Genomic DNA, 27,701 nt, shown 5'->3' on the forward strand with positions numbered 1-27,701 from the left:
TTGTTAAGGTAAAGTAATGAAGAGAGATGTGATTTTACCATTTCAACAGCTGGAGAGTTGGTGGCCGTGGAGCCTGTTACAACATTAGCCTAAAGTCTATAGTTACACCCAGGACTGCGTCCACCGACAGAACGAAGCAGAAAGAAGAAGCGAGCTGCCGTTGCAAACCAAGAGAGACACTGTCAAACGTGACACACAGTCCTTATTCAAGGCAAGGCATCTTTATTTATACTGCGCATTTCGTACACAAGGCAACTCTATGCACCTGTTCATAGTTGGACACAAACATTTCTGACCCTTGAAGGCGACTGAGGGAAGGTTGGATCAAGTCCAGGGTCTGAAACTGTGGCTGATTTCACCGATGTTGAGAATATTTAAGCAGGGATGAGAAATAAAGACTACATGTAATCTGTTTAAATTGTGGCAAGACTAGATCCACCTACACTACAAAAAGTGGATTCTAAGCAAGTAAAAAATGTCTTACTTTAAGAAATAAGTTCTTTTTTCCCCCTAAAAAGTAATAATGTCTTGCCTAGCAAAGTTTTCTTGAGAAAAAAAAATCTTATTTTAGGAAATAAAAGTTTTTGTTCAGATAAATTTGCTAAAAAAAACATGCTAATTTTTCTTGTAAAAAGAAAGAAAAACTTTTTGAATCTTCTTCAGCTTTAGACAAAGAATATTTTTCCTTATGTTAAGAAAAACTCTTAATGTAAGAACTGATTCTCACAGATAGATCATACATTCCATTCTTTAAAATGGGTGGCACAGCGGTTAGAGCCTCGGCTTCACAGCTCGAAGGTCCTGGGTTCAATTCCCACCAGGACGGGGCCTTTCTGTGTGGAGCATGTTCTCCCCGTGTCTGCGTATGTTTACCCTACAACTAAAAACATGTACAATAGGTGACTCCTCCAGCCAGGTGATTCTGACCATCAGCCTGGCTCCACAGCATTAGTATTTATTAAGAACATTTTGCCCAAAAATGTGTGTAATTTTACTTAAATCATTTTACTTAAATCAAGACACATTTAAGTAAAATATCCACAATTTCTCACTAAATAAGAATGTTTTCCTTCAATTATTCCATTTTCTGAGGACATTTTGCTTAATTCTAGCCATTTATTTGCTGAAATTTAGTGTTTCTTTCTTGTTTCATGATAAGAAAAATATTCTAGAAATAACAATTCTTAGCAAGAAAAAAATGCTGACCCCATTGGCAGATTTTTTTCCTTAAAACAAGACAAAATGTCTTATTTTAAGATTTTTTTCCTTGTTTTTAGGAGGGTACTTTTTGCAGTGTAGATTTGTTATCTAAATGTACTGTATTTTTTCGTGAGTGGAGTGAGATCTCACGGCGAACAATGTAGTGAATCGCTAATTTGACACTATACTCAACACTGTCTTGAAACCTTTCTCTGTGATTCCTGGATGGATTTAAACGATTTTAAAAGTGTCAGTGTGGAGCTGATCCCCTGTCCTGTCTCTCTAGTCGTTCCCCTGTGGTCCATTACTGCCTACAGAGCAGCCGCTCCCACTGCTCCCTCGGTTTCAAGATTTCGAGATGACAAAGAACGGTCACTGGAGACTTAAAGTCATCCTTATGGTTCATTGTTATGGCTCAATATACTTCAGTTTTCACAGTCTGCCACCTGAGCCCGCCCACACATTTCAGGGAGTAGTTTGGGCCAACATTATGGAAGCTGATTGACCCACGCGTGCACAGTTGTAATGGGCATTATGGTTTTAAGTCGCAACCCCCTAATGCCGCTCGGTCTGTTCCTGTTCTGCGTTTTATTATATTTGCTAGGCATATGTACTGTAATAAGACAAATGAATGGCATCATGGTAGACAATAAAGTTTTCTATTCTATTCTATTCTATTCTATTCTATTCTATTCTATTCTATTCTATTCTATTCTATTCTATTCTATTCTATTCTATTCTATCCTATGCCACTATTGAAACACAGTGAAGAAACAGAAATTGTCAACAGTTGAACATTTCATTCTTTGTTCTAAGGTCATGTCCAGTGTTAAGTGTGATATTCTTTCTTATGTGTCACCGCCGCCCTGAGAGTGTTTGTGCAAAGGCTAATCTGGAAATAAGTGACGTTTTCCTGAAATAAATCATGGCCTTAATTTGTGCAACTCATTTGAAGGAGTCTGTGCATGGGAAGAGTTTATTACACTCTTCTCATCACTCTCGAAAATGTTCATTGTATTGTCTTATCCCGGAGGAACTACGAGGAAAATCAACTTCAGTGGAAAAGAAGAATGATTTTAAGGAAGAAATGACATAAATGAACTTGAGTTAAGAGATTGAATCTAAAGTTAGAGCAGATTTGATCTGGTTTTAGATCAGATAAAACGTCTTATCCCCAATGGAACAAGTCCATTTTGTCTTCATTCAGATTATTTTGTATCATTTCAAGTGAAAAGTAAGTCTTTTCTGCTCGCTCCTTTGTTGTGAGCATTTTAATCTGATCTTACATTAGTTCAAATCAACTCAAATTCAACATAAAGAACCTTAATTCAAGCGATGTTGGGTCATTTATACCATTGAAGATTTTTCTAGTGCGAGTGTTTGTGCAAAGGGTAATCTAGGAATAAGTGACATTTTCTTGAAATAAGTAAAATTTAAACTAAAATAAAGGTGAAATATATTCTTCCACAATTCCTGTCTTTGATTCTATTACACTGCAAAAAGTGGATTCTAAGCAAGTAAAAAATGTCTTACTTTAAGAAATAAGTTCTTATTTTTTCTCTAAAAAGTAATAATGTTTTGCCGAGCAAAGTTTTCTTGTAGGAAATAAAATCTAGCCAATTCTTGTTCAGATATATTTGCTATAAAACATGCTATTTTTTCTTGTAACAAGAAAGAAAAACTTTTTGAATCTTATATAATATTTTTTCATATTTTCTTAATTTAAGAACTGCTTCTCACAGAGAGATAATACATTCCATTCTTTAAACTGGGCGGCACGGTGGCACAGCGGTTAGAGCCTCAGCTTCACAGCTCGAAGGTCCTGGGTTTGATTCCCAAAGGGGCCTTTCTGTGTGGAGTTTGCATGTTCTCCCCATGTCTACCACTAAAAACATGTACAATAGGTGAATCCTCCAGCCAGGTGATTCTGACCATCTGGCTCCACATCATGGAGACGGGTCCCTGGGCATGGGCAATATTTTCCTTAAATATTAGTATTTATTAAGAACATTTTGCTCAAAAATGTGTGTAATTTAGAACATTTTACTTAAATCAAGCAACATTTAAGTAAAATATCCACAATTTCTCACCAAATAAGAATGTTTTCCTTCAATTATTCCATTTTCTGAGGACATTTTGCTTAATTCTAGCTATTTATTTGCTTAAATTTAGTGTTTCTTTCTTGTTTTATGATAAGAAAAATATTCTAGAAATAAGAATTCTTAGCAAGAAAAAAATGCTGACCCCATTGGCAGAACTTTTTCTTTAAAACAAGACAAAACGTCTTATTTTAAGACTTTTGCACTTTGTGCAGTGTACTGCTTTGGACTTTTGTCACAGAAATGCTTTTGATTTCACCGACTGTGAAACCATTTTCGAGACAAGGGCCTTATGAACACTGGAAAGTCAGATAAATGACTTTGCTTGAATGAAGGTTCTTCATGCTGAACTCGAGTCAGGTGGAGCTAATGCTGACGCCCATGGAACAAGCATGAATTCCATTTTCCACTTTTACATTCAATTTTACAATTGAAATGATGCAAAAATATTCAGACCAAATCTTTCCGAAACTTTTGATTGAATCTCTTAACCTCTTAACTCCCGCCTGAACCGGGAGATCTTTTTCCTCACGTCATCAGATTTTTTCCCCATCATTTTTTGTTGGGTATTCAACTCATTTTTGTAACTTTTTTGTCATTTTTTTTGGGTCATTTTTTGGTCATTTTTTGGTCAATTTTTTTATCACATTTTTGCAATTTTTTTGTAATTTTTCGTCAAATTTTTGTAATTTTCTTGTCACATTTTTATCACATTTTTATCACATTTTTGTCATTTTTTTGGTCACATTTTGTCACATTTTTGTCATTTTTCCGTCACATTTTTGTCAATTTCTTGTGACATTTTTGTGACAATTCCATCATTGTTTTCGTCGCTATTTTCACAGCTTTTTTCCAGAAGCTTTTGGACTGGGGGATAAAGCCAAACTGGAGAAAATGTGCTCGGTTCAGGTGGGAGTTAAGGGGTTAATTGTAAATTGATGTCATTTCTTCCCTAAAATGACGATTCTTTTTCCAGCGTGACGTCGAACGAGCGAAGGCCGCTTTCTTTCCGAACAGCAGACACGGACACAGGCTTCAGTTGAAAATAAAGCTATTTTTTTTATTGTCGATGCATTCAACTGGACGATCCGATAAACAGGTCTAATCCGGCCATAGGAAGAAGCACAGAAACAATATATCGTCCGCACTGACACAAAGACCAAACCAGCTCTATGTACACGGTGGTGAATAGATGCTTCTTACTTATTAAACAATAGGATTTCATCAACATTACATGCACACACGCTCGCCCCGCCCTCCCGCTATGTAAACCCATTTAAAATACAACTCACTGTACATTTGGATACACGTGTATATATAGGCAGAAAAAAAAAAGAAATCTCCCCTGGCGCTCAAACCTTGCGGCTGCGGCGGTTATTAAATAGATTCATCTTTCCGGGTCAAAAACGGAGCCGGAGCCGACGGGGGCTTTTGTACAAACGGGGGGGAAAGTTTTCAGGAGAGGACGGGCGCGAGGAACGTGAAGCAGGGCGAGGGGGCACACGGGTTTGAGAGAAAATGCTCCATAAAGAGATATCTGTCGGAAAGTGGCCTAAGTTTTGTTCCTGGTTGAAGTTTTGGCGGTTTTTAATGTACAGATGTTATGCTTTTAATGCTGATTAATAGCTGTCTTTTTCACTTATGAAGGTTTGGAAACAGAGGAATGAAGAGGAATGTCAATACTCAAAAGCAAATTACACTTTTGAAATTGTATTTAGTTAGTTTGGTATTTTGGGAGTGCTGCATTCTAGAATACTTTCACATTGATGTTGGACATATACTGCAAAATTGACTTTTTCTCTCTTTAAACCGAGTTGAAGCATAGTTCCTCATCAAAGACAGAGCAGGATCAGTATTTCACTACATTCACACAGTTTTCAGATAATCCTCCTGGTTCAAATCTAAAATTGCCATCCTCATTATCCAACATTCAGTGTCAGAATATAACTGAATACATGAATCTAGAATATAGAACACTCATTTACAGTAACTGTATTCAATTCGGTGTTAATTTTGACAACGTATTTTAATTTAGTCTTAGTCTTTTGACGAAAATGTAATTCAATTTCAGTCAAGATTTAGTCAAAACAATTTCTTCAATTTTGGTCTAGTTTTAGTCGACTAAAATTGCAAGTGAATTTAGTCGACTAAATTTAAGACTTATTTTGTCGAATTTGAATTTATAATATTCATTTTAATCATCTCGTTCCTCTGCTTCATGGAGCTGCTCCACATGAACAAAGCTCAGAGCTGATCCTTTGGCAGAGAATTTACATGATCTGAGGCTCTTTCAGACGCTCAATAGAAGTTTGTCTGATTTTAGTCTCTCCTTTTCATTTTAAATTAGTCTTATTTTAGTCGACTAAAATATCTGGACAATTTAGTCACAGTTTTAGTTCCACGAAAAACGTTTAATTTAGTTTTAGTCCAATTTTAGTCGTCAGAAATATCACTTTGACTAAAATTAAGACTAAATATTTTTGTCGCCAAATTTAACACTGATTCAATTGCACATTTACTGTCCATTTGCACCGCATGAGTGTTCTTTAGAGCTCCATTTGGAGATCAATAAAGGCGTATCTTATCTTATTTACAGTTTTGCATCAGATTTCAGCTTCATGTGAACAATGCAGATGTGTCCGAGTGTCATGTGATGTGCTGCTCCTGTGGTGCTTTTTTTCATTCAAAGTTAGTGGTAAAAAGGTTCACGACAGGTGTTCCAACGCGTGTCGTATTTTTATAAAAAAAATACATCCCCAAAATTTATTGCAAATCAAATTATTCTAAGTCTTCAGAATACAGAACTCTGATTGGACGAAGCAACGGAACACGTTACTCAATATATTTTAGAACAAGTATTCTATAACTTATTACAATTACAAAGTATTCTCCCAACACTGCCATTATATTGGTTCAGTGTGTTTTGAAATAAGTTTTTCCGATAGCTGCCAGCAGGAGGAGCTCCAGGGAAGGTCTTCACCAGCTCCACACTGCAAACAGGAATCTTGGAATAAGTGACATTTCTTAAAATTTGTACATTTTGTCTTTGATTTGAGACTCTAATTTACAAGATATTTACACTTAAATTTAGATAAATCAACTGCAACAGATTTCTTTCAAGTCAATTAAGATTTTTCATGTAGTTTTGAGTGTAGTGACATATTAATCTTAATTTAAGCGAAAATATCTTGCTCCATGGACTGATTTCTTTCAATCACATTCACAAATCAAGGACAGAAGAAGGCTTGTTTCAAGAAAATGCTACTTATTTCAAGATTACTTTTTTGCAGACCTGGATTTCATTGTTACTGTTTCATTATTACATTATTCATTATGAGACACTTTTATACATTATACAATATCAAAGCTGAAGTGCCGAGTTTTTAAGTTTGTTCCTGAAATGCAGGATAAATCAACCCTAAAAAACATGTCGCAGCATCTGTTGTGAACTTGTAAGAAGTTTGAAATGTTTATTTGCATTTGGAGGAGATCATTATAGAAAGTGAAGCATCACGGAGCTAAACATATCTCTTGTTGTTCAATATAAATCTAAAATGTAATGACTGAGTGCTCCAATGTGCTGCTTTGATTTTAGGAAAGTAGCTTTATTCTAAATACTCCAAGTGTGTGTGTTACTGCTTTTGAGACACTTGAGTGAAATTGTCAGCAGAATTATTTGTAATAACTTGAAACTGTCAACCTCAAAAACTGTCTCAAGTCTCGCCTATAAAGATCATTGTGTGGCTGAAGCTATAAATAAGATTCTCTATTCACATTTAGGGGTGTATATATTTGGGTCGGAGCTGCTTCACGAAAGGCGCCCGTCGTCCCCCGCAGGCTTCAGTGCAAAGGGCCGTGTTCTTTTTCATAATAAACAAGTGTCCTACGGGTCAGTGCTCGAGTCCAACGTGTCCTTCCAAAAAAACACCATTTCTCCAGGAGCGAAAAACGACGCCCTCACGTCCTCTCCCCGGAAAAAAAAACATCCCACTCCGTTTATTCGCTCAAGATTTTCAAGATGGTTAGAAAAATGTGTTTGAATTCAGGCGAGACGCTGCAGGAAGCAAGGCGGGAAGTGACATTTGTCCGAGCTGCATATTCGGGGGATAGAACTGAAGAATGGATAGAGCCAGGTTCGAATTCATAGTTTGGGTTTGTTGATTTATTAGTTACAGAGATTTTTTTTTCAGAAGGAGTTTGGGTTCTTGTTTAGTTTTGGGACTTTTTTTGTGTGTGTCCTAAGTGAAAAACAGTTAAATGTCGCCTTGTCTTTTGGAGTCAAAGCTCATTAAATCAGGAAAGAATTTGAAAAAAAATAAAATAAATCCTTCTGAGAAAAACTTTAAAATATTGTTAAGTCCGAGTCTGGAAAGTTTGGAGTCCGCCGAGCGTAAAGAAAACTATACTTCACTCCTGTCTTTAGTCCGTCTCCCGCAAAGGAAACGACCATATTTGGACTATACGGCGTCACCTCGGACACTCAAAGCGACCAAACGCCAGAGATTAAACATCGCAAAGAGAGCGTTTGGCCCGCCTGACGCTAAAACCGAGACGTGACGGGAGAAAACTCGCCAATAAACCTCAACGCCGTCCACGTTTTCACCTCCAGCGCCGCGCCTTGAATTCAAAACACTCGCTAAAAGTTTGAAAAAGTCTCGTAAAAATCTCTCCACCCCCGGACTCACTTCCCGGGAAAAGTTCGTGGCGAGGGAAACGTGTCGACAAAAGTCCGGCGTCCCCTTGCGTCCCCTGCGTCCCCAGCGTCCCGCCCGCCTCAGTTGTGCGACGTCATGTGGCGCGACAGGTGATGCCGCTCCCTGAACGACTCGTTGCAGATGGGACACTTGAGCTTCTCCTCGCGCCGCCTCTTCACCAGCGGCTCCATGGCGAACTCCTTTTTATGGTGCGAGCGCATGTGGTAGACCAGGTCCGACGTCATGCGGAACGACGCGTTGCACTTGGCGCACCAGTTCTGCGCGGGCAGGCACAGCGACGTGAAGGAGGGCGGCAGCAGCGTGAGGGCGGAGGGCACCTGCAGCTGGATGGGGCCCGAGCTCTTGGGCCAGAAGGCGGTCGCGTACACGAAGGGGCTCTGCTTGGCCATGCCGCCGCCGCCGCCGCCGCCGGGCACGGGGCAGTTGGCGCCCAGCTCCGCCCCCTGCAGCTTGGCGGCTAAGTGGTCCGCTTGGTACAGTCTGCTGGAGGAGATGGTGTCGCCGACGGCCGGGTGGCAGTCCAGGAGCTTCGGCGGCATCACCAGCGGCGAGATCTGCGAGAAGGAGGAGCGCGAGGGCTGGCTGAAGGCGCTCTTCCGCTCGCCGGCGCCGCCCTGCGGGCCGACCGACGTGAAGGCGCTGCCCATCGGCGGGGTCTGCGGCGGCTGCGTCTCGGAGAGCACCTGGAAGAGAAGATCCTTTAGTTCTTTGTAGTCGAACAGCCATTCCCGAAGTCCGGGACATGCTGCAGCGGCCGCCTTCTTCAATCCGAGAGTCTCGCGGGGCACCAGTGATAATCGTTTACCCAATTCCAAGTCATTTTATCAATAAGATTAGATCAAAGCAATAATTGTAGTACTGGTTTAACCCCTTAACTCCCACCTGAACCGAGCACATTTTCTCCAGTTTGGCTTTAACCCAATCCAAAAGCTTCTGGAAAAAAAGGTGTGAAAATAGCAACAAAACTGAGACGAAAACAAGGATGAAAATGTGAAAAAAGTGAGAAAAAATTGACGGAAAAGTGACAAAAAGTTTACAAAAAATGTACCAAAAAAGTGAGAAAAATTTGACGAAAAATTTAGAAAAAATGGACAAACAAGTGATAAGAATTTGACAAAAAAATGTGAATTATTTGACGAAAAAGTGACAAAAAAAGTCACGAAAATTTGACAAAAATGAGATGACTGCCCAACAAAAAAAGTGCTGAAAAAAAAAAAAATCTGATGATGTGAGGAAAAAGATCAATTTAGTTTTGTAGGACTTAGCTTTCGAATGAGGTGTTACACTGGCCTACAGGATTTGGGTAAAGCTGAACTGGAGAAAATGCTCTCGGTTCAGGTGGGGGTTAAGAGGTTAAAGTGGTACAATTTAGTGAATGTTTCCTTTAAAAAAAAAAAAAAATTTACTTTTGTGTTTTGAGTTGATTTTGCTGATTACAATATTGCGCCCTGATCTGTTTTTTAAAGGTGATGTATTGCAGCTGATCTCCATGGTAACGCAGGACAGCCAGCACCATGGTGGGATACAAACAGCTTTCCATGGACTTAAAGTCGGCAGAAGCTGATCAACATCTGTCTTTAAAAGTTTGAAATAAACATAACTAAACGTAAATTTTGTCCAGCAGCGCTTCCATACACACTTCAAATATAACACTATAATTTTAACTATAAATAACATTAAGGACAAGATATACGTCAAAATGGAACTAAACTAGCAAAGTTAAGACTAAAACTGAACTTTTGCACATTTGTACTTTTTTTTTGTACACTTTCGTGTTCTCAACAGAAGGCGCTTGTGTGACTTTTCTGCTTGTCTGTTTATGATGTAATTATATTAACCGTTCTGTCATATTGTCATATTATTCATATACCCTACGTGCATTTCCGTGGTTCATTTAACGGCAAATCTCCTCGCTGCGACATGTTAAGCGTGACGTCACGACTTCCGCTTCCGGGTCTTAGCATACCGGCTAACATGCGAGAAAAAAACACACTAAAAACTCTTAAAACAACCATCAATATTTCTGAAACTCAACAGGGAGTTACTGAACCTACCTATTTCTCAGACTCATTAGCCAAAAATGCCGCACCTACTGTTAAAAAAGAAATATTTACTAAAGTCGCTACTTCCCGGGGTTAGCGTAGCTGCTGCGCCGTTAGCATTCATCTCCGCTTAACCCGGATGTAGGGATTTTGGTAAATATTTCTTTTATAGCAGTAGATACAGCATTTTGGCTAATAAATAAGTATGTTCAGCAACTCTCTGTAGAGTTTCAGAAATATTGATTGTGTTTTTTGTCGTTTCTCGCAAATCTGCCGGTCTGTGCGGACTCACCACTGAACAAACATATTGCTAACGTTAATGTGCGTTTGAAGCAAAGTTTTAAGACGGAAAATAAGGAAAATAAACTTGGTCTAATGTTGAGCATGTTAAACCAAGTTGAATCTTACTGGTTCTTGTCAGCTAGAGAGGGGCGGGGACTCGGTGCTAAGGCAAAAGTGACCAGATGTTTGTACCCTTACGATAAAGAAGCAAAGTGGAGCTCGTGGATACCTGTCGGATGCTGAGGTGCTTCTCCGTCGCCGGGCTGCCGTTCGGTCTCCCGCCCTCTTTGTTTTCCGAGTTCTTGCCGTGGAGCTTCAGGCTCTGCGGCGACTTCTTCACCTCGGTGAAAGCGCTGCGTTTGGGCTCGGCGGCCTCGCTCTGCGGCGGCGAAAACGAGCGCTCCTCCAGGCTGTACGCGCCCCGGTAGTTCTGCGCCGACGTGGCCAGCTCCTCCTTCGACTTGGACACCCCTGCGCCTATCCTGTCCCGGTCGTCCACCTCCGAGAACTTCCTCTTGCCCGAGCTCTCGCTGCAGATCTCCGCCTCCCGGTCGCTGGGCGGGCTCGTGCGATTGTTCTCCAAGTCCCGCGCCAAGTTGTGGAAGTCCGTGGAGGGTTTGCTGGCGTCCTGGTGCCCGTCGGAGCGGCCCATTTTGGGGCTGGCCCTGGCCGCGGGGTTGCCGGCGGAGTTACCCGGCGGTCGCTCCGTGGGGCCCTCCTTGGCCGCACCGTCCTCCTCCGGCGCGCTCACGTTCTGGAGTCTCTTGGTGCAGCGGAACCGGAGGTGGGCCAGATACGGGAACTCGAACTGGAAGCGCTGGCTGCAGTCCGGGCACAGGAAGTGGCTCGAGCCTGAGAGAGAGAAAAATATTCATTAGAGATGCAAACAATCGGTCAGAAACAAACACCAAACCATTGATTGATATAGCGCGGCATCGCCTGAAGCTGCAGAGACAAAACACTGGTCGTAGCTACGATTGTCTCTTTGAACCATCCCAGTGGAGACGAGAGCGGGCGCACGACTTTACCATCCCCACGTCGTGCACTGTGACATCTAAAAATCTTATACGACAAAATAATCACAGTGTACACCAGCCCTTACTCCACAAACTTATGATCGCCGAGCAAATTGGCGATGCTAGCGGACAGAAACTATGACCGGTTCATCTAAAGCAGTGGTTCTCAACCTTTTGGAGCCGCGACCCCTTTATAAGACATCCGGGGTAGGCAACGTCAGGCTCGGGGGCCACATCCGGCCCTCCAGCACAGCACCTCTGGCCCGCAAGACGATTTTGAGAAACATTATTACACAAATCAGAGAGTATTTTTAAACATTATTAGACTTAAATGGGAGAAAAAAAGGTAGAAATACTGTCAATGCACCCAATTAGGTCATATGTAATGTACAACACTGGTGTTTGAAAGAAGTGCACTGGAAAAAGAATAATCGTTTTAAGGAAGAAATGACATAAATCTACTTGAATTAACAGATTAAATCTAAGCTTTGAGTAGATTTGGTCTTTTATCTTAGACGAGATAAAACCTCTAGTATAGTTATTCTCTTTTTTATTCTTGTTCCATTGGCGCCATAGCATTTATATCTTGGATTAGTCCAAACAGACTCAAATTCAACATAGAAGAACTTTAATTGAAGCAATTTTAAGTCATTTATCTATTTTTTCCGGTGTTGTGCTTTACTTTGGGCTAATAATCAGCGGCTTCGGCCCTCGGTCTGTTTACAATAAAGAAAATCGTCCCCCCGCCAAGAAAACTTGCCGACCCCTGGCCTAAGTTGAGAACCACTGATCTAAAGTAATAAAATAACATTGCCAGAAGATTGCTGTGTTTGTAAGTTGTAATTTAGTAATGAAATCCTGTTCAAGAATAACTAATGTATCATAAATGTAATGATCAGATCACTTCCTGTTGCTGATATTTATGTAGCCAAACATTTTTGGGAAGAAAGCCCAGTGATTCTTGTTTGATGATATTCCATTGCAGTTCATAGAAAACTCCTTGATATGTAGCATCGTGTTTGCAAGATTGGACAAGACTTTTATTGATCTCGCACATCGAGAAAGTCACTCAACACAAAAGTGGAACATTCACTTTTTCGCTCACAGCTGCCACTTTTAACCCCTTAACTCCCACTTGAACCGAGCACATTTTCTCCAGCTTTACCCCAATCCAAAAGCTTCTGGAAAAAAGCTGTGAAAATAGCAACAAAACAAGGATGAAAATGTGAAAAAAATGAGAAAAAATGGTCAAAAAAGTGACAAAAAATGTACCAAAAATGTACCAAAAAATGACAAAAATGGACAAAATAATTTACGAAAAGTTGAGAAAAAATGGACGAAAAAGTGAAAAAAATGGACAAAAAAGTGATAAGAATTTGACCAAAAAAATGCAAATAATTTGACAAAAAAGTGACAAAAAATGGACAAAATCGAAAAATTTGACGCAAAAGTGACAAAAAAGTCACGAAAATTTGACAAAAATGAGACGACTGCCCAACAAAAAAAAATTTGAAAAAAAAATCTGACGTGAGGAAAAATATCAATTTAGTTTTGTAGGTCTTTCAAATGGGGCGTTCCACTGGCCTACAGGATTTGGGTAAAGCTGAACTGGAGAAAATGCTCTCGGTTCAGGCGGGAGTTAAGAGGTTAAGAAAGTCTCTTGCTATCGGATATCGGCAGATACCCAAACCTTAAGAAGCCTGACAGTATCAGAATCAAAGAAGCCGGATCGGTGAATCTCTAGTCTAATCCTGAAGCACGGACATTTGGGTGAGATGTAGCTTGGCAAAATAGAAGTGAGCCATCCACCGCCTACATACGGTTCGCCATAGCATGTAAAAATACTGGTGGAGAACAAGTCTTTGGCCCAGGTAACAGGAATCATCATTGGGCCGTGCTTTGCATTGGCATGGGAAACAGGAAGTGGCAAAACAGATGATACATAATAGGACGTAGTGTTTCAGAAAGCCCTGCGTGAGCCAGACCCTTTTCAAATCTGACACTTTGAACCAATGGGAGCCACGGCTGCACAATCCTCAGCACTTCCACATGAACGTACACATTTGAAAAAAGCATCTTTCATTCACAACTGTCCTCTGAGTCTCTAATCAGAGGCACCATCAGAAGTCGAAGTCAGTTTTTGAGCAAATACTTCTGTTTTTAAAGGATCCAGCGTGCGGTACCTTTGCTCTTGGCCGGGGCGCGGCTGGCGCTCAGCAGCAGCAGGTCGGTCAGGTCTTTGCCGTACCACACCAGCAGCTCCTCGTCCTTCTCGATGCGGCGCAGGCTCCGGTAGAACAGCTGGCCGTTCTTCACGTAGGCCTCCAGGTTCTGCTCCTCGCGGTCCCGGGACGACTGCACCAGACGCAGCCACATCAGCCCCTCGGCCGTGCTGTTCGCCGCAGACGTGTCCACCTGAAAGCGAGGGACGGGTGGTCAGGATAACGGAGCGAACCGTGCTGGAGCAGGATTGTCAAGGTGTTCTGTTGTTCCTGAGCATCATTAGAGACATTAGACATCGGCGTTGTTCAATTTGGAGTCTTTTCCCCAAAGCTTTATATTACATTGCTTTTAGGATAGACTTCACTGTGAGAGCGACCAATAGGCGGCGCTGTGGGGGTCGTTTATGCTGAGCAGGAAACTACATCCTATTTACACCACCCTTTGATATTAACCTCTTAACTCCCGTCTGAACCGAGAACATTTTCTCCAGTTCAGCTTTGCCCAAATCCTGTAGGCCAGTGTAACACCTCATTTGAAAGCTAAGATTTACCAAACTCATCTAAATGGATCTTTTTCCTCACGTCATCACATTTTTTCCCATCTTTTTTGGGGGGGGTATACAACTAATTTTTGTAACTTTTTTCTGGTCATTTTTTGTAATTTTTTTGTCACATTTTTGTCACATTTTGTCACATTTTTTGTCATTTTTTGTCACATTTTTTGCAATTTTTTTGTCATTTTTTGTCAAATTTTTTGCCATTTTTTGGTCAATTTTTGTTCACATTTTTGTCACATTTTTGTCACATTTTTTGTCATTTTTTGGTAATTTTTTGTCACATTTTTGTCATTTTTTGTCACATTTTTGTCACATTTTTGTCACATTTTTGGTAATTTTTTGTCTTTTTTTGTCTTTTTTTGGTAATTTTTTGCCACATTTTTGTCATTTTTTGTCCCTTTTTTGTCAAAGTTTTCTCACTTTTTTGTCACATCTTCATCATTGCTCAGTTCTGTCGCTATTTTCATAACTTTTTTCCTGAAGCTTTTGGATTGGGGTAAAGCCAAACTGGAGAAAATGTGCTCGGTTCAGGTGGGAGTTAAGGGGTTAACGTCACCTTTCTGCCCCACTTTTCTATCGTAACTCACCACGATTTAACGTCGTGTTAGAGACGTTTTTAGTCTCAAAGCGAATGACAAGCTGTGAGCTAGCTTTGTATGCTAAACATTTACCTCTAATTATCAATTTTATGAACATGCAGGCGAGTTTTAACAAGTTTTCTACCATTTCTGTGACAGTGACCCTGCAAAGTTGCGAAATGTGCCGCTACACACTGAAAATATGCCGCCTTCTCTTCGATAAACGGCTTGAAAAGTCCTTGAATTAAGACTATTTATGCGGATTTTGAGTTTAGGTTTGGACTGTCTCGAAATAAGGCCCAATAGAACGAGCGCTTGCCTAAATTAAGAGACATTTGCTCATTCATTTAACCAACACCTCAGTAGAGCACATTTTTTTGGCATCATCCTAAAGGCCTCTTGAAAAAAAGTGTCAAAACAGCATCAAAAGAGCTACAAAAAAGCAACACAAACGTGGCAAAAATGCAACGAAAAAGTGCAAGAAAATCTTTCTTGTTCCCTTGGCGACAATAAAGTCCAAACCAACTCAAAATCAGCACAGATTCCGATAACTCAAGCACTTTATATCAGTGCTAATTTTGACAACATATTTTATTTTAGTTTTAGTCTTAGTCTTTTGACTAAAATGTAGTTTAATTTTAGTCGAGATTTAATCCAAAAAAACTTTTCAATTTTAGTCTAGTTTTAGTCGACTAAAATTGCAAGTCAATTTAGTCGACTAAATTTAAGACTAATTTAGTCTAGACTTTGCATTGATAATATTCATTATAATCATATTTAATCTGGTTCCTCTGCTTCATGGAGCTGCTCCCACATGAACAAAGCTCAGAGCTGATCCTTTGGCAGAGAATTTACATGATCTGAGGCTCTTTCAGACGCTCAATAGAAGTTTGGATGATTTTAGTCTCTCCCTTTCATTTTTATTTAGTTTTATTTTAGTCGACTAAAATATCTGGACATTTTAGTCATAGTTTTAGTCTCATGAGAAACTTTTAATTTAGTTTTAGTCCAATTTTAGTCGGCAAAAATATAACTTTGACTAAAATTAAGACTAAATAATTTAGTCAACGAAATTAACACTGCTTTGTAGTCATTATTGTCTAAGATAAGATCATTGTTTCCAGTGCAAACATAGAAAGTTAAGAATGAGTTCGGACACAACTAACAACTAACTAACTTTAGTGGCTTTGTCTTTCATTGTAAATTGAAAATAATCAAGTCTTAAACTTGCCGTTCTCATGGACTAAAGATCACCTAAACAGGTCCACGCTTGGTCAACTATGATAGATTTAATTTTATTCCTGCTTTTCGGCCCGTTGTAATGGAGTTATTATCTAATGCCAAAGGTTCAGGAGCAGGACCCGCAAACATCGTGTCCCTGCAGCGTCTAACAGGCGTGGGCTCCGGCTCACCCTGAAGATGTACGGGGCGGTCCGCTTGTCCGTGGCCTTCAGGGCGATGAAGGCGATGCTGTCGTACAGAGACGTGTGGCTGAGCACGCACGGCCCGAAGATGGCGCTCTCGGGGATGTCGCAGGTGGTGAAGACGCTGGTGAAGATGTCCGTCAGACACTGCTGCACCGCCTTGGCCTCGCCGTCCCACGCCAGCTTCTGAGAGCCGCACTCCTCCATGGTCCGCTGTGCAGGGGACAGGGAGAGAACAAGCGTGGTGAGGGATCGCCGTCCACAAACACCGAGAACGCCGATTCCCTTTGTGTTTCAGCGCGGTTTGAGTCAAAGGTCATGTGGTTTGCCGACTAATTACAGACCGAAACTAAGACTAACCAGATCAAATTGAAGCGTAGTACTTCTGTGACAGTTCCATCAACATTCAGAAACAAAAGGCCCAACAACGGTTGTCGATAATACGGAAACTAACAGGACTTTATGTCGCCCCTAGCCTGGTTTTACCAGACCCTCGTACTCATTGCGTTTCGTACAAGGGTCTGGTCTTTCACAATTGAGCTCCGTTATCAGGTGGGAGGGGTGAAGTCCTTTGAAACGATTGGATCTGATTTTTGCTATCATAACTCTATCATAACTCTATCATAACTCTATCATAACTCTTGGGAGCATTCCTTGCACATTCCAAGGCTTCAATTTTAATTTCTGGATATTTGGGAGCCGAGCCAGGATGGATTGAAGAGCCTCCATTACTTTCGTATCCGCCGCCATTGCCAAACTACAACCAGCAAATGCTTGACGGCACCTACAATGCAAAAAGTAATTAACTAGACTAGTATAAACATCTCAATTTGAGCATAATAATCCAGTTTTTTGTTGTTTTGACGATGTTGTTGGGCATTCGTCCTAGATTATTTCACTTGTTCTGAGATGTTTCTGACTCGTTTCGATACATTTCATCCTTATTTCAGGTCATTTTCTTTGCCAATGGGGTAAGAAAATTGTTCTTATCTCATTGGCAATTTTACTTTCTTATTTCAAGCGAGATTTGCCCTAGAACTGGTCTGAAATGTCCTCAAACAAGCAAAGTAAACTCGGTCCGATCAGGAAAAGTGTCTAAATGAGTGAAAACCGCTCAAAACATGAAACATTTCCTCAATTCCAGTCATTTAAGCCAATGCTTTATATTTACTTTTTGCAGTGTACAACGCCCGCCTCCCCCGCTCGCTGAATGGTCGGTTGAAATTCACTGAGATCAGACCGAGATGTACATGTAGGGAAATGATAATTGACCGGAGTTTACAGGATGGCTAAGGCCAGGCTATGTTGCGCCCATCTCCCTGAAATGAACTGTCAAAGACAAGACGAAAACCCAACAAAAACACAAAGCAAGAGCGATTAAACTTGACAAATAAGCAGTAAAAAATGAAGCTAAAAATTCTCCCTGGAGGACGTACGCTGATTGTAGCGGCGCACTGGGAGAGAGGGGTAGAGGGAGAGAGGGGCACAGCCTGCAGCATGTGAGTCCACGTGAGTCGTGTCTTCTCCTGCTCTTTTTCTAACTCTTTTTGCGTCTAAACTCATCATGTTTTAGTCCCAAAGAGCTCTTTTTAGCACATCATCGCTACGTTCAAACGGGTGCGTCAGCAAAATGATATTATCGTCTTCGCTGATGAAAACAACACTGCTATTCAGCCAAGTGTCTGAATTACAATGTCCTGTATAACTGATGAGGTGTCCACAAAATGATTTCATGAAGACATTTTATCTTGTAGAGGTGAATATCTGGATCAGCTGAAGCAGTGCACGACTTTTCAAATGTAAACGTCTCGAATTCTCGTCCCGAACTATCGGCCGCTACACCGCACCACACGTCGCCAAACTGCAATAACTGGTGACACAGTATCCACATCTCAAGAGGCCGCAATCTACCGCAAAAATCACAAAGTAGTAGTAGTTTTATTCTTTTGGTCACGTATTTTCACTGATCTGGCACATCGTACAATAAGAACACATGCATTTAAGTGCTTGATGATGCCTGACTGAAAGGGTTTAGGCTGAAGTCAAGCTTTGTTCTGCCTGACCTCATGAATAGCAGAGACACTGAGACGAACGCACATACAGTGATACAGTGAGGTGCAATTACTGTTCTACAGATTGATCCCTTTGACAGATGTGCAGAAAGATTGACTTAAAGTGGACATGTCCTGCATATGGAGCTTAGAAATAAATAAATAAATTTGTCATTTTTCTCGGAGCCTCAGCTTTGATATTATACATTTATAATTTGAAAATATGTCTCTGTAAGGATTAAATAGTAACAATGAAACGCAGGAGAAAGAGCTCGACTGGGGCTCCTCCTGCTTACAGCTATAGGAATCATTTTCTTAAAAAAAAAACCTTCCAGGTTGGATACGGCGTGTGAGCAGCTCCGGTAGTGCGTGATAAACACTATGAGCACAGAACGGCTCAGAGTCGATAATGTTGGATTACGGGCTTTAAAAATATGGAGGACAGTTTTTTGGGTTTGAACAATGACTCGAGTGTAATCAGGAAGTACAGAACGAGGCACTGACGCCGTAGAAGAAGAAACCACTAAATTTAATAGCTTTGTCCGAGGATCCACTCAAAATTGTGTCTTTGATTCAATTCAAATTCAATTCAATTCAAAAGATTTTTTGTCAATTCTCATCAGAATCTCTCAAATTGGTTAATTCCATATTCACAAATCTACAATCCAGAAATCCAAGCCAACTTTAAAACCTTATTGAAACCGTAAGGGGAGACCCTACAGACAATTTTTTTTTAAAGTTTCATGTTTTGGGCCAAATTGGTCTGTAACATTATGAACTTTCACCTGGAACCAAAAGATAAAATTCTCTAATCTTCACAAAACATTTTGAAGTATTCACTGATTCAATGTTTCTCCATAATAAATTTATTTGGGAAATTGTCATTTCAAGGGCATTTTTCTCATATTGGTGCGACGTTATCAGTTTGGTTGCTTCAAACTTTACAGGCTTGGACTGAACAATATTTTTAAGGTTTCTTTAAGAGGGATTTTTTAAGGTCTAGTTCCAAGCTTCCAAGTTCCTATTCGGACTAATTTGTTTGTTTGCTGCTTTGTTTTACTATGTGAATGTTCTTTTTGTTTTTATTTGATTTTATTCTTCTGTTGTAGCACTTTGAGGTTTCGTTGAAATGTAAAGTGCAATATAAATAAAATGTATTATTATTAAGCCTGATTCAATTATTAATAGCAAAAACAAGGTGAAATTTGATTTTTTTGCATCTATTTATTTACATATTTTCCCACTATTATTTTAAAACTAAAGTCTTTGTAACTAATATGTCATAAAATAAAACATTTAAACCCGGCTCGGTCCACTTTTCAGATTTTGACGAAAATATAGGAAATTTGAGGCATTTTCCGCATAAAAAGGCTCATTTTTATATGAAAACATAAAGTGGCGTAAAACTTTCAATACATTTTTCAAAACTGATATCTCAAAATTTAAAAAGTTCCCCTATTCACCTGCAGCGTCTGGCCTTAAAACACTGTAATAGCATAATAAAAAATAATTTAAAAAAAGCTTAAACATTAAAAGCTCCAATTACACAATTGTTATGATTTTGTCTCTTCATGATCACAAATGCCTTTACACTTTTCTGCTTTGCTTTTGTTGTTCTGTTTGACGTATAATTCTTGTTGTTGTTAATGCGTACATTCAATAAAAGAAATAAGTGCGTCAGAAGTCTGTGGACCTTTCCCTCCCTAACTTTATCATTGAAATAAGAATCACTTTTCCTCAAAGCTTTTCAACATTAAATCGCTGCTTCACTGAAATAAAACTACAATAACTTCCCACGGATAATCCATCAAAGTCAAAACGACAGCGACTTTTACTTTTATTTCACACAGCAACGTTTGGAAACACTTTTGCACGTCTTTTATTGGATTTCCAGAATATTTCCATTGTCCGTTCTCACTGAAGGCGGCGATTTATGAATGAACTCACTGAATGATGTTTTAAACAAGAAAAAGGTCAAATAGATTCTGCTTTTGGGTTGATTTACACTTTGGACATCAGTGAGTTTGTGGGATTTAACCTTTTTACCTTAACCAAGCATGTTTTCTCCAGTTCAGCTTTACCCAAATCTAAAAAGCTTCTCGACTGGAGACTTTCAGCTCACTGGCCACACCTTATTTGAAAGCTTAGATCTTTTTTCCTGCATTGTTGCCGTGTTTTCGTCACTTTTTTCAATGTTCTTTTTCCATCACATTTTTGCCACTTTTTCCAATCATAATTTTTTTTGGTCACATTTTACTTGCGTTTTCATCCTCATTTCCTTCTTGATTTGTCGCTATTTTGACACTTTTTTTCAAGAAGCTTTTAGATTTGGGTTGTGCCAAACGTAAGGGGTTCATAATCCACTGATTCAATGTTTATGGAATAAAGTGAGTAAAGAGCTGAAAAATTGTAATTCTTTATTTACATTTAAGAAGACAATCTCTCAGTCTATTTTCGAGAGATATGTCAAAGAATGATTTTTTTCTCCTTTTCTCCTTTCTCCTATCTCCTTATTGTATATTTTTGTTCCAATTGTATAAGGTAAGGTCACTTACATTGAATTAAAATGTTAATTTAGGCCTGTTTTGGTTTCACATGGATTGTTTGTGTATAATTTGTAAAACATAAATTACTTTCCCCCAATAAACAGCTTATTGTTAAGATCCAAAACACCCTCTGAAAAAGACTTTGTGAATAATCTGTCACAAAATAAAAAATTCAAACATGTTTTTGTGAAGATTAAGTTTTGTGTTTGTTTCCAGGTGAAAGTTGATTTATCCAAACTGGACCAAAACAAAGAAAAGCAGCATAAACACGCTTTATCCTGACTCTTCCCCTTCACTGATAATCACAGATATGAGTCGGTTTCCCTCATAACTCATTGACATAATAATAATGACCTTGCGCACAGAGCTGCCCCCGGGGCAGACTGACGGAAACGTGTCGGCCGACTCTCGTCACCTTTGGGGGACAAACCCGGCTACAGGGCCAACGCTCGGGCCACCTGAGCCACTGTCGCCTCCATACTTTCCGCTCGGTGACGCCTGACTGACGCCCCGAACACAGGCCCGCACTCACGGGACACACACACACACACACACGGGACACGCACACACGGGACACACACACACGGGACACACACACACACACGGGACAATGCACATTATCAAAAAGAACTCTTATTTTTCTCTTTTCAATTCGAGTGGGAAAGTACAAGGTTTTTTTTTTTGCGCTATACTTAACCTCTTCACCCCCACATGAACCGAGCACATTTTCCCCAGTGTGGCTTTACCCAAATCTAAAAGCGTCTTGAGCAAAAGTGTCAAAACAGGGACGAAAACGAAGATGAAAATACAGCTAAAAAGTGACCCAAAAAAAAGCGACGAAAAAGTGACAAAAATGCTGCAAAGAAGCAACAAAAACATGTCGGGAAAGCAACAACGACACAATAAAAAAAGTGAAAAGTATAAAAGAGACGAAAACAATACAAAATGTGACAAAAAAGTTATGATCAGTTTTGCAGGCCTTAGCTTTCAAATGAGGTATTAAGATAAGATAGGATAGCCTTTTTTGATCTCACAATGGAGAAATGTACTTGTTACATTCAGCTCTTAGAAACACTCAGGGTGTGCAAATAGGCAGGAAATGTGAGACGGAAAAAACAAAACAAAAAAACTATTAAATAACATATTAGTGGCCTATAGGCTTTTAGATTTGGGTAAAGCTGGACTGGAGAAAATGCAGGTCTGACACGGCCTGACTGTATCACACAAAGAGCCACACCAGGCCGGAGCGGTCAGTCCAATGGTTCAGCAAAGTCTTCTAACTTTTGCAAAGAGACGGTGGGGCAGGCGGCTTCACGTTGTGGCTCTTCGCCCCTTCACCTTCATCTGTGCATTTTCTTCAGTCCAGCTTTACCCAAATCTAAAAGCTTAAAAAAAAAAAAAGAACCAAAATAATAAGCAGCAAAATAGCGACGAAAACAAAGATGAAAACGCAACAAAGAGACGAAAACACGACAAAAAAAAAGTCCCTATCACTTGTGTAAGTCAAATGAGGCGTCACACTGTGGCTCCGCAGTCGAGAGGAAGCTTTTAGATTTGGGTAAAGCGCTTGGTTCAGGTGGGCGTTAAGGGGTTAAACCCAAGTGAATTGTGGATCCTTCGTTTTGCCAGATTCAAAAAATAAAAAATACATTATTGCGCTGATTTAACTGGCGTCACCAAGCCCCCTCGCCCCCTCGCCCCCCGCCTTAACCGAGCACAGTTTCTCCACTTTTACCCAAATCCTAAAAGCGTCTCGACTGGAGCTCACAGCCTACAGGCCAGAGCAACGCCTCATTTGAAAGCTAAGACCTACGAAACTCGTCTAAACTAAATGTCTTTGTTTTCACATTTTACTCGTTTTTATTGCACTTTTTTTTTTTTAAATCGCATTTTCATTGCGTTTTGTCGAAAGTCGCCGCATTTTTGTCGTTTTTTTTTTTTTTTTCAGGATTTTGTCACATATTTATTTGGACCAAAGCATGTAAAGAATGTAAAAAAAAAAGAAAAAAAGACAATAAAAAAAAAAAGGGATGAAAACACAACCAAATAGGACAACGACGTGACAGTCATAGCGAGGAAGGCGTTTAGATGGATTCTGCAGGTCTTAGCTTTCAAATGAGGCGTTGCACTCAGACCGATAGGCTGTAAACACCAGTCAATAACCTGTTAGATTTGGGTAAAGCCGAAATGGAGAAAATGCGCTCGGTTAAGGCGGGGGTTAAGAGGTTAATTAAAGACTATTGCATTTTTGTGCGCCATAGGCTATTGTGTTTATTATCATGCTATACAGCCTATATATAGATATACATATATTGTAATCATTTGAATAAGGAACATAGAGCCAAACACACGATTCCCATCTCTCCCTCGTCTGTAAAACCGTTTTCTCTCAATTGTTTGATAAATAAAACGCCTTGGAACAAAAGCGCAGCGTAAAAATCCCCGTCGCTTCGTGCGTAAAAACCCCGGTTCCGCGTTGCCGCTGCGCCGCTGATGGAGATAAATCTTTCGGAGGAACAGATTGTTGGAACCAGCTGTCAGCGCCGCGTCATTTGGGGCCCACTTTTTTTTTTTTTTACTCCCCTCTTTTTTTCTTTTTTTTTTTTTTGGACAGAATTCCTCATTAATTCCACTCTCGTAATTGGCACAAACGAGGACGCTTTCAAAGAGACGTGTCCCTACGATCGTCCTGAATTATTACCCTCGTTAGTATTATTATTATTGTTATTATTGTTATTATTATTATTATTATTATTATTATTATTAAGCTGCAAACACGCGGAGGATTCTGTCCCGCTCTGCAGCTCACGGTGCGCCTCTAAAAGCCCCGTGATGCCGGTGTCGCAGTGGCGCATAAGGGCCGTAAATTCTCTCCGCCGCTCATCACTTTTACAATGCCATTCTCTCGCCTGTTGTTTTTTTTGTTTTGTTTTGTTTTTTTAGTAGCGCCTTCCCCGTATTATTCCCCGTGATAAAAAAAAAACAAAAAAAAACATCCTCGTCCTCTGGCCTTGTGTGAGCAGCGATACTTTTCGGAGATGAGTTGGAAATTCGCTAAACAGGAGAAAATGCGTGACTGCGTGACCGTTACATTAATGGAAAGGTGTCGAGGCAACACAACGTGCGTTTGCGCGACAAACTGAATTCAAAGACAAGTCTCTGGCAAAACAAATAAAACGCCAGGCCTAAACAGAACAACACAAAAGCCAAGCCTAGTAAATCATAATCATATTTTTTTTTGTGTTTTTTGACAAATACCCCGAGATTTGCAAAAAGAAAATAGGCAAGTGTTTCAAAAAAATAATCAAACGCATGGGCACGTCAGTGGGCCTTTTGTGCGTAATTAACTCATCAATCCTCGCGATTAACCGATGCATTTTTACGCAGGGTTGTATAGTAATTCCTCAACAACTCGGAACGTGTCTTCTCACGCACTCTCCCGTCGCTGTTTCTTTACTATTTCCATTTCAGAGCGCAACGAATGACGCGTGTAGTGTTTGGTTCACTTTTAAAAACCGTGTTTCTCTCTACTCTACTCTCTCTCTCTCTCTACTCTCTCTCTCTCTCTCTCTCTCTCTCTCTCTCTCTCTCTCTCTCTCTCTCTCTCTCTCTCTCTCTCTCTCTCTCTCTCTCTCAGCAGCGTCTGGCGTCTCATTTGCATAATCCCCCACTTTCCCCCGTGACTCCGTGATTAAAGCGGCACCAAAAAATAAAAAAAAAGGAAAAAAAACTCCGTAATCACGGCCGCTCCTGCTCCAGCTTTCGAGGACGGTGGCGCGCGTTCGGTTCAGTTCAGTCCGAAGTCAGAGGAGCTTATTTTCGGCCCCTCTTTTTTAGAGCCATGGTTTTCGGCCCAGCGTTTAGTCCATGATTTGGTCCAAGCGTCAAGTGTTTATATACAGCGACGGAAAAAAAAAAAAAAAAAAAAAGCATATGGGAGTCCTTTGGAGAAAATAAGAAACCCTTTCCTTTAAACAACATAACCAGAGCATGATGATAGATGTGCATTTTTAATTTCATGACAGAAAAAGGTCGAATCCGTCATCAGTGCTGGGTCGTTTCGCGCGTAAATCCCCTTATTCCAAATAAATAAACGCCTCGTTTCCCTTTAAAGTTTAAACCCAGCGCAGATGACGAATTGAACCTTTTTTTATATGATGGGAAACTCCTGCACGACTGAGAGAGCAGATCATATTTCTGCATTACTTATTTCAAAAATATTACCACAACACTGTCAAAGCGCGCCTGCTGCAAAGTGTGTGTCCGCATCCGCTCCAACCCGCGCGTCAAAAACCTCCCCGATTCCAAATACGTTTTCCTTTCCATCAACGCTTCCGATCATTTCCCCAAATAAATCTGCCTTTTTTTTTCTTCTTTCTTTTGACTTCCATGACACTAAATGTATTTGTAAAAAAAAAAAACACTCCCTAAACGCAAAACCCATCTTTCATCGCGTAATGGACTAAACTAATGTATTCTGGAGCTTTTAATTTGGCCGCTTAATGCGCGCGTAATTACCCGATAATCACCGCCAACTGTTCTCACGCAATTACGGCAGAAATCTACAAAAGCGACCCGAAAAATAAATCAAGGGGTGCATTTAATTCCACATGACACGATTTTTAGACACAGAGCAAGAACAGGCCGAACGTGCATCGAGTTTTAAAATGTATAGAAGATAGAGCGTAAAGGTTTATCCAAATACAAGCGCGTGCAGCTCAAATATTTTCACCGTCTTCATTTTACGCAATTATTGTATGTGAAATATAACTTCATCTGTTTTCATGGCGCACTATAGACACATCATTGGATTCAGACGCGCAAAAAGATGTCCAAAAAAAAATAATATGTCCAACTTCCTTTCGCTTAGGTGTTTTTGCGCGCACGCTTTCAGGCACAGTTATGCACAAAAAACGCGTCGCCGCCCTCCCCGAAATGTGCGAGCGACAAACGGGTTGTCACCAGACGCGGCTGTGCGGTTTGTGGTTGCGAGGAGGAGAGGAACGGCGACGCGTTCGACAAAGCCCAGCTGCAGACCGAGGGGAAAGGGTGCACACGCGAGCGAACCAAGGGGGGAGGCGTTTCTCCATCTGTGCCACCAAAAAAAAAGTGTCCTAAATCACGGCGGGATGAACGGACACCCATGAATCAATCGCCTCTTGGGTTTTTTTGTTTTGTTTTCGTCCACGTTAGAGCTTCAATGTGATCTCTAAACAAAAAACAAGGGGGAGAAAAAAAAAAAAACCTACCTGTCTCAGTGGAAACAATAATCCAATTACGCACGAGAAAACGCGTCCCAAAAAAGGAAAAAAAAAAAACACCAAACCCCAAAAAAAATCAGTACATCCCCCCCTCCTCTCTCTCCGAGAAGCAAGGGCGATGGTGGTGCCGTCGAAGATGCCGAACGCGGAGGCAGATGGGGCCAAACGGAGCCGCGCGCGCACTCTCGCTGAATGACAAGAGCGACTGGAGCACATAGACTTTTTGTCCGCGCCGCATAATCTACCCAATGAGGCGTGTCAGTCCGCCGTCTCCTCCCCTCCCTTTCCCTTTCCCTTCCCTTTAACTCCTCACTGGCCGCGCGGACCCCCTTTTTTTTTTTTTTCTTCTTCTTTTTTTTTTTTTTGCCCCCCCCCTCCCCTCTCCCCTCTCCCCTCACCCCCCGCGCACACACACGGCCGGGCTTCTGGGTTTATTATCCTCGTTTTAATCACAATGGGGAGGCTGGTGGGTCGGAAGTGGCACGAGTTAAAACGCGACAAAAAGTCAAGATGTCAAGTCAGGATCGGTTAATCCGGTTAAACGGGCTGTTTTACGCTGCGTATTTGTGCGTAAACGCAATGACAAATATATGAGTGATATTCGTGGTAGAATATAACGATTTATTATCCACCCAGCACTTTTTTTTATATGTTCGAATTTCTCCTCTTGTGCTCATGTTGTTCTTTTTTTTTATTTTTTTTTTATTAAAGGTGCTATACCTTTTTTTTTTTTTTACCTTAACGTGACAATTTTTTTTTCGTCGGCCGTCTTTCGAAGTCAGTATGTGACCCCCCTTTTAGTCACATATTGACTATTTGGGTTGACCGTACGCAACATCGACAACTCATAACACAACGCAAACGTCACGCATCAGGCTGATTTTTCAATTTCACAAATAAATACTTTTACTACATACTTTTATGGGGTTAAAAGAATGTTTCCCTATAAAAGTCAGGCACAGGTCCTTTATAAACAATATTTCACGGTACTGTCCTAATCTGTCCAAATTATTGTTTTACTATTATTGTTTAAGCTGTTCTTCTTTTTTTTATTCATATCCTCGTTGCTACAGACAGATATTTTTATGCTACGTTTTTATTTATTTGGAGCTTCTATCCGATCATGGCTTAATAAAACGAGGCTGTCATTGTTAATAACGCAGTCGTGACGTATATTAGTATTAGTCGGAGTCACCGGGAGTTCCCTGTCCGTGCAGCCGGCTACAGATGCACCACGAGCGGCTGTGCCTTCTTCCTCCTCGTGGCCCCCGCTGCTGCTGCTGCTGCTGCTGCTGCTCGTGCGCTCGGACATAAGGGGCTGCAGTGCCTGGGTGCGCGCGTAGGGGGCGCCCGTGTATAACCTGCTCTTGCCCGCGAGGAGTGAGGACCACACACACTGAGGGAGCAGCAGGGGGAGAGAGGGGGGAAAGAGGGAGAGGAGGAGAAAAGGGGGGAGAGAGAGGAGAGAAAGAAGGGGGAGAGAGGGGAAGGAAGAGAGAGAAGGAGAGAGGGGAGGAGGAAAGAGGGAGAGAAGGAAGAGAAGGAAGAGAAGTGAGGGGGAGGAAGAGAGAGAAGGGGAGTAGGAGAGAGGGGAAGGGGGAGAGGGGAGAAAGGGGAGGAGGAGGGGAGAGAGGGGGAGAGGAGGAGAGAGGGAGGGAAGGGGGAGAGAGGAAAAGGAAGAGAGAGAAGGAGAGAGAAGGAGAGAGGG

General features: G+C 40.9%; 1 protein-coding gene across 1 annotated transcript; it reads right to left on the minus strand.

Annotated features, from left to right (window-relative positions):
* Nucleotides 1–8,073: 8,073 nt before the first annotated feature.
* prdm8b (PR domain containing 8b) lies at nt 8,074–26,058 on the minus strand (the record flags this gene model as incomplete). The annotated part of the gene is made up of 5 exons (XM_079567942.1): nt 25,982–26,058; nt 16,124–16,348; nt 13,538–13,769; nt 10,568–11,190; nt 8,074–8,697 (listed from the first exon to the last, which is right to left on the minus strand). Exons 2-5 carry the CDS (start codon nt 16,340–16,342, stop codon nt 8,074–8,076), a joined length of 1,698 nt encoding a protein of 565 aa, XP_079424068.1. The 5' UTR covers nt 16,343–16,348; nt 25,982–26,058.
* Nucleotides 26,059–27,701: the final 1,643 nt, after the last annotated feature.

Source organism: Gobius niger, assembly GCF_951799975.1.
Source record: "Gobius niger genome assembly, chromosome: 1".
Lineage (NCBI taxonomy): Eukaryota > Metazoa > Chordata > Actinopteri > Gobiiformes > Gobiidae > Gobius > Gobius niger.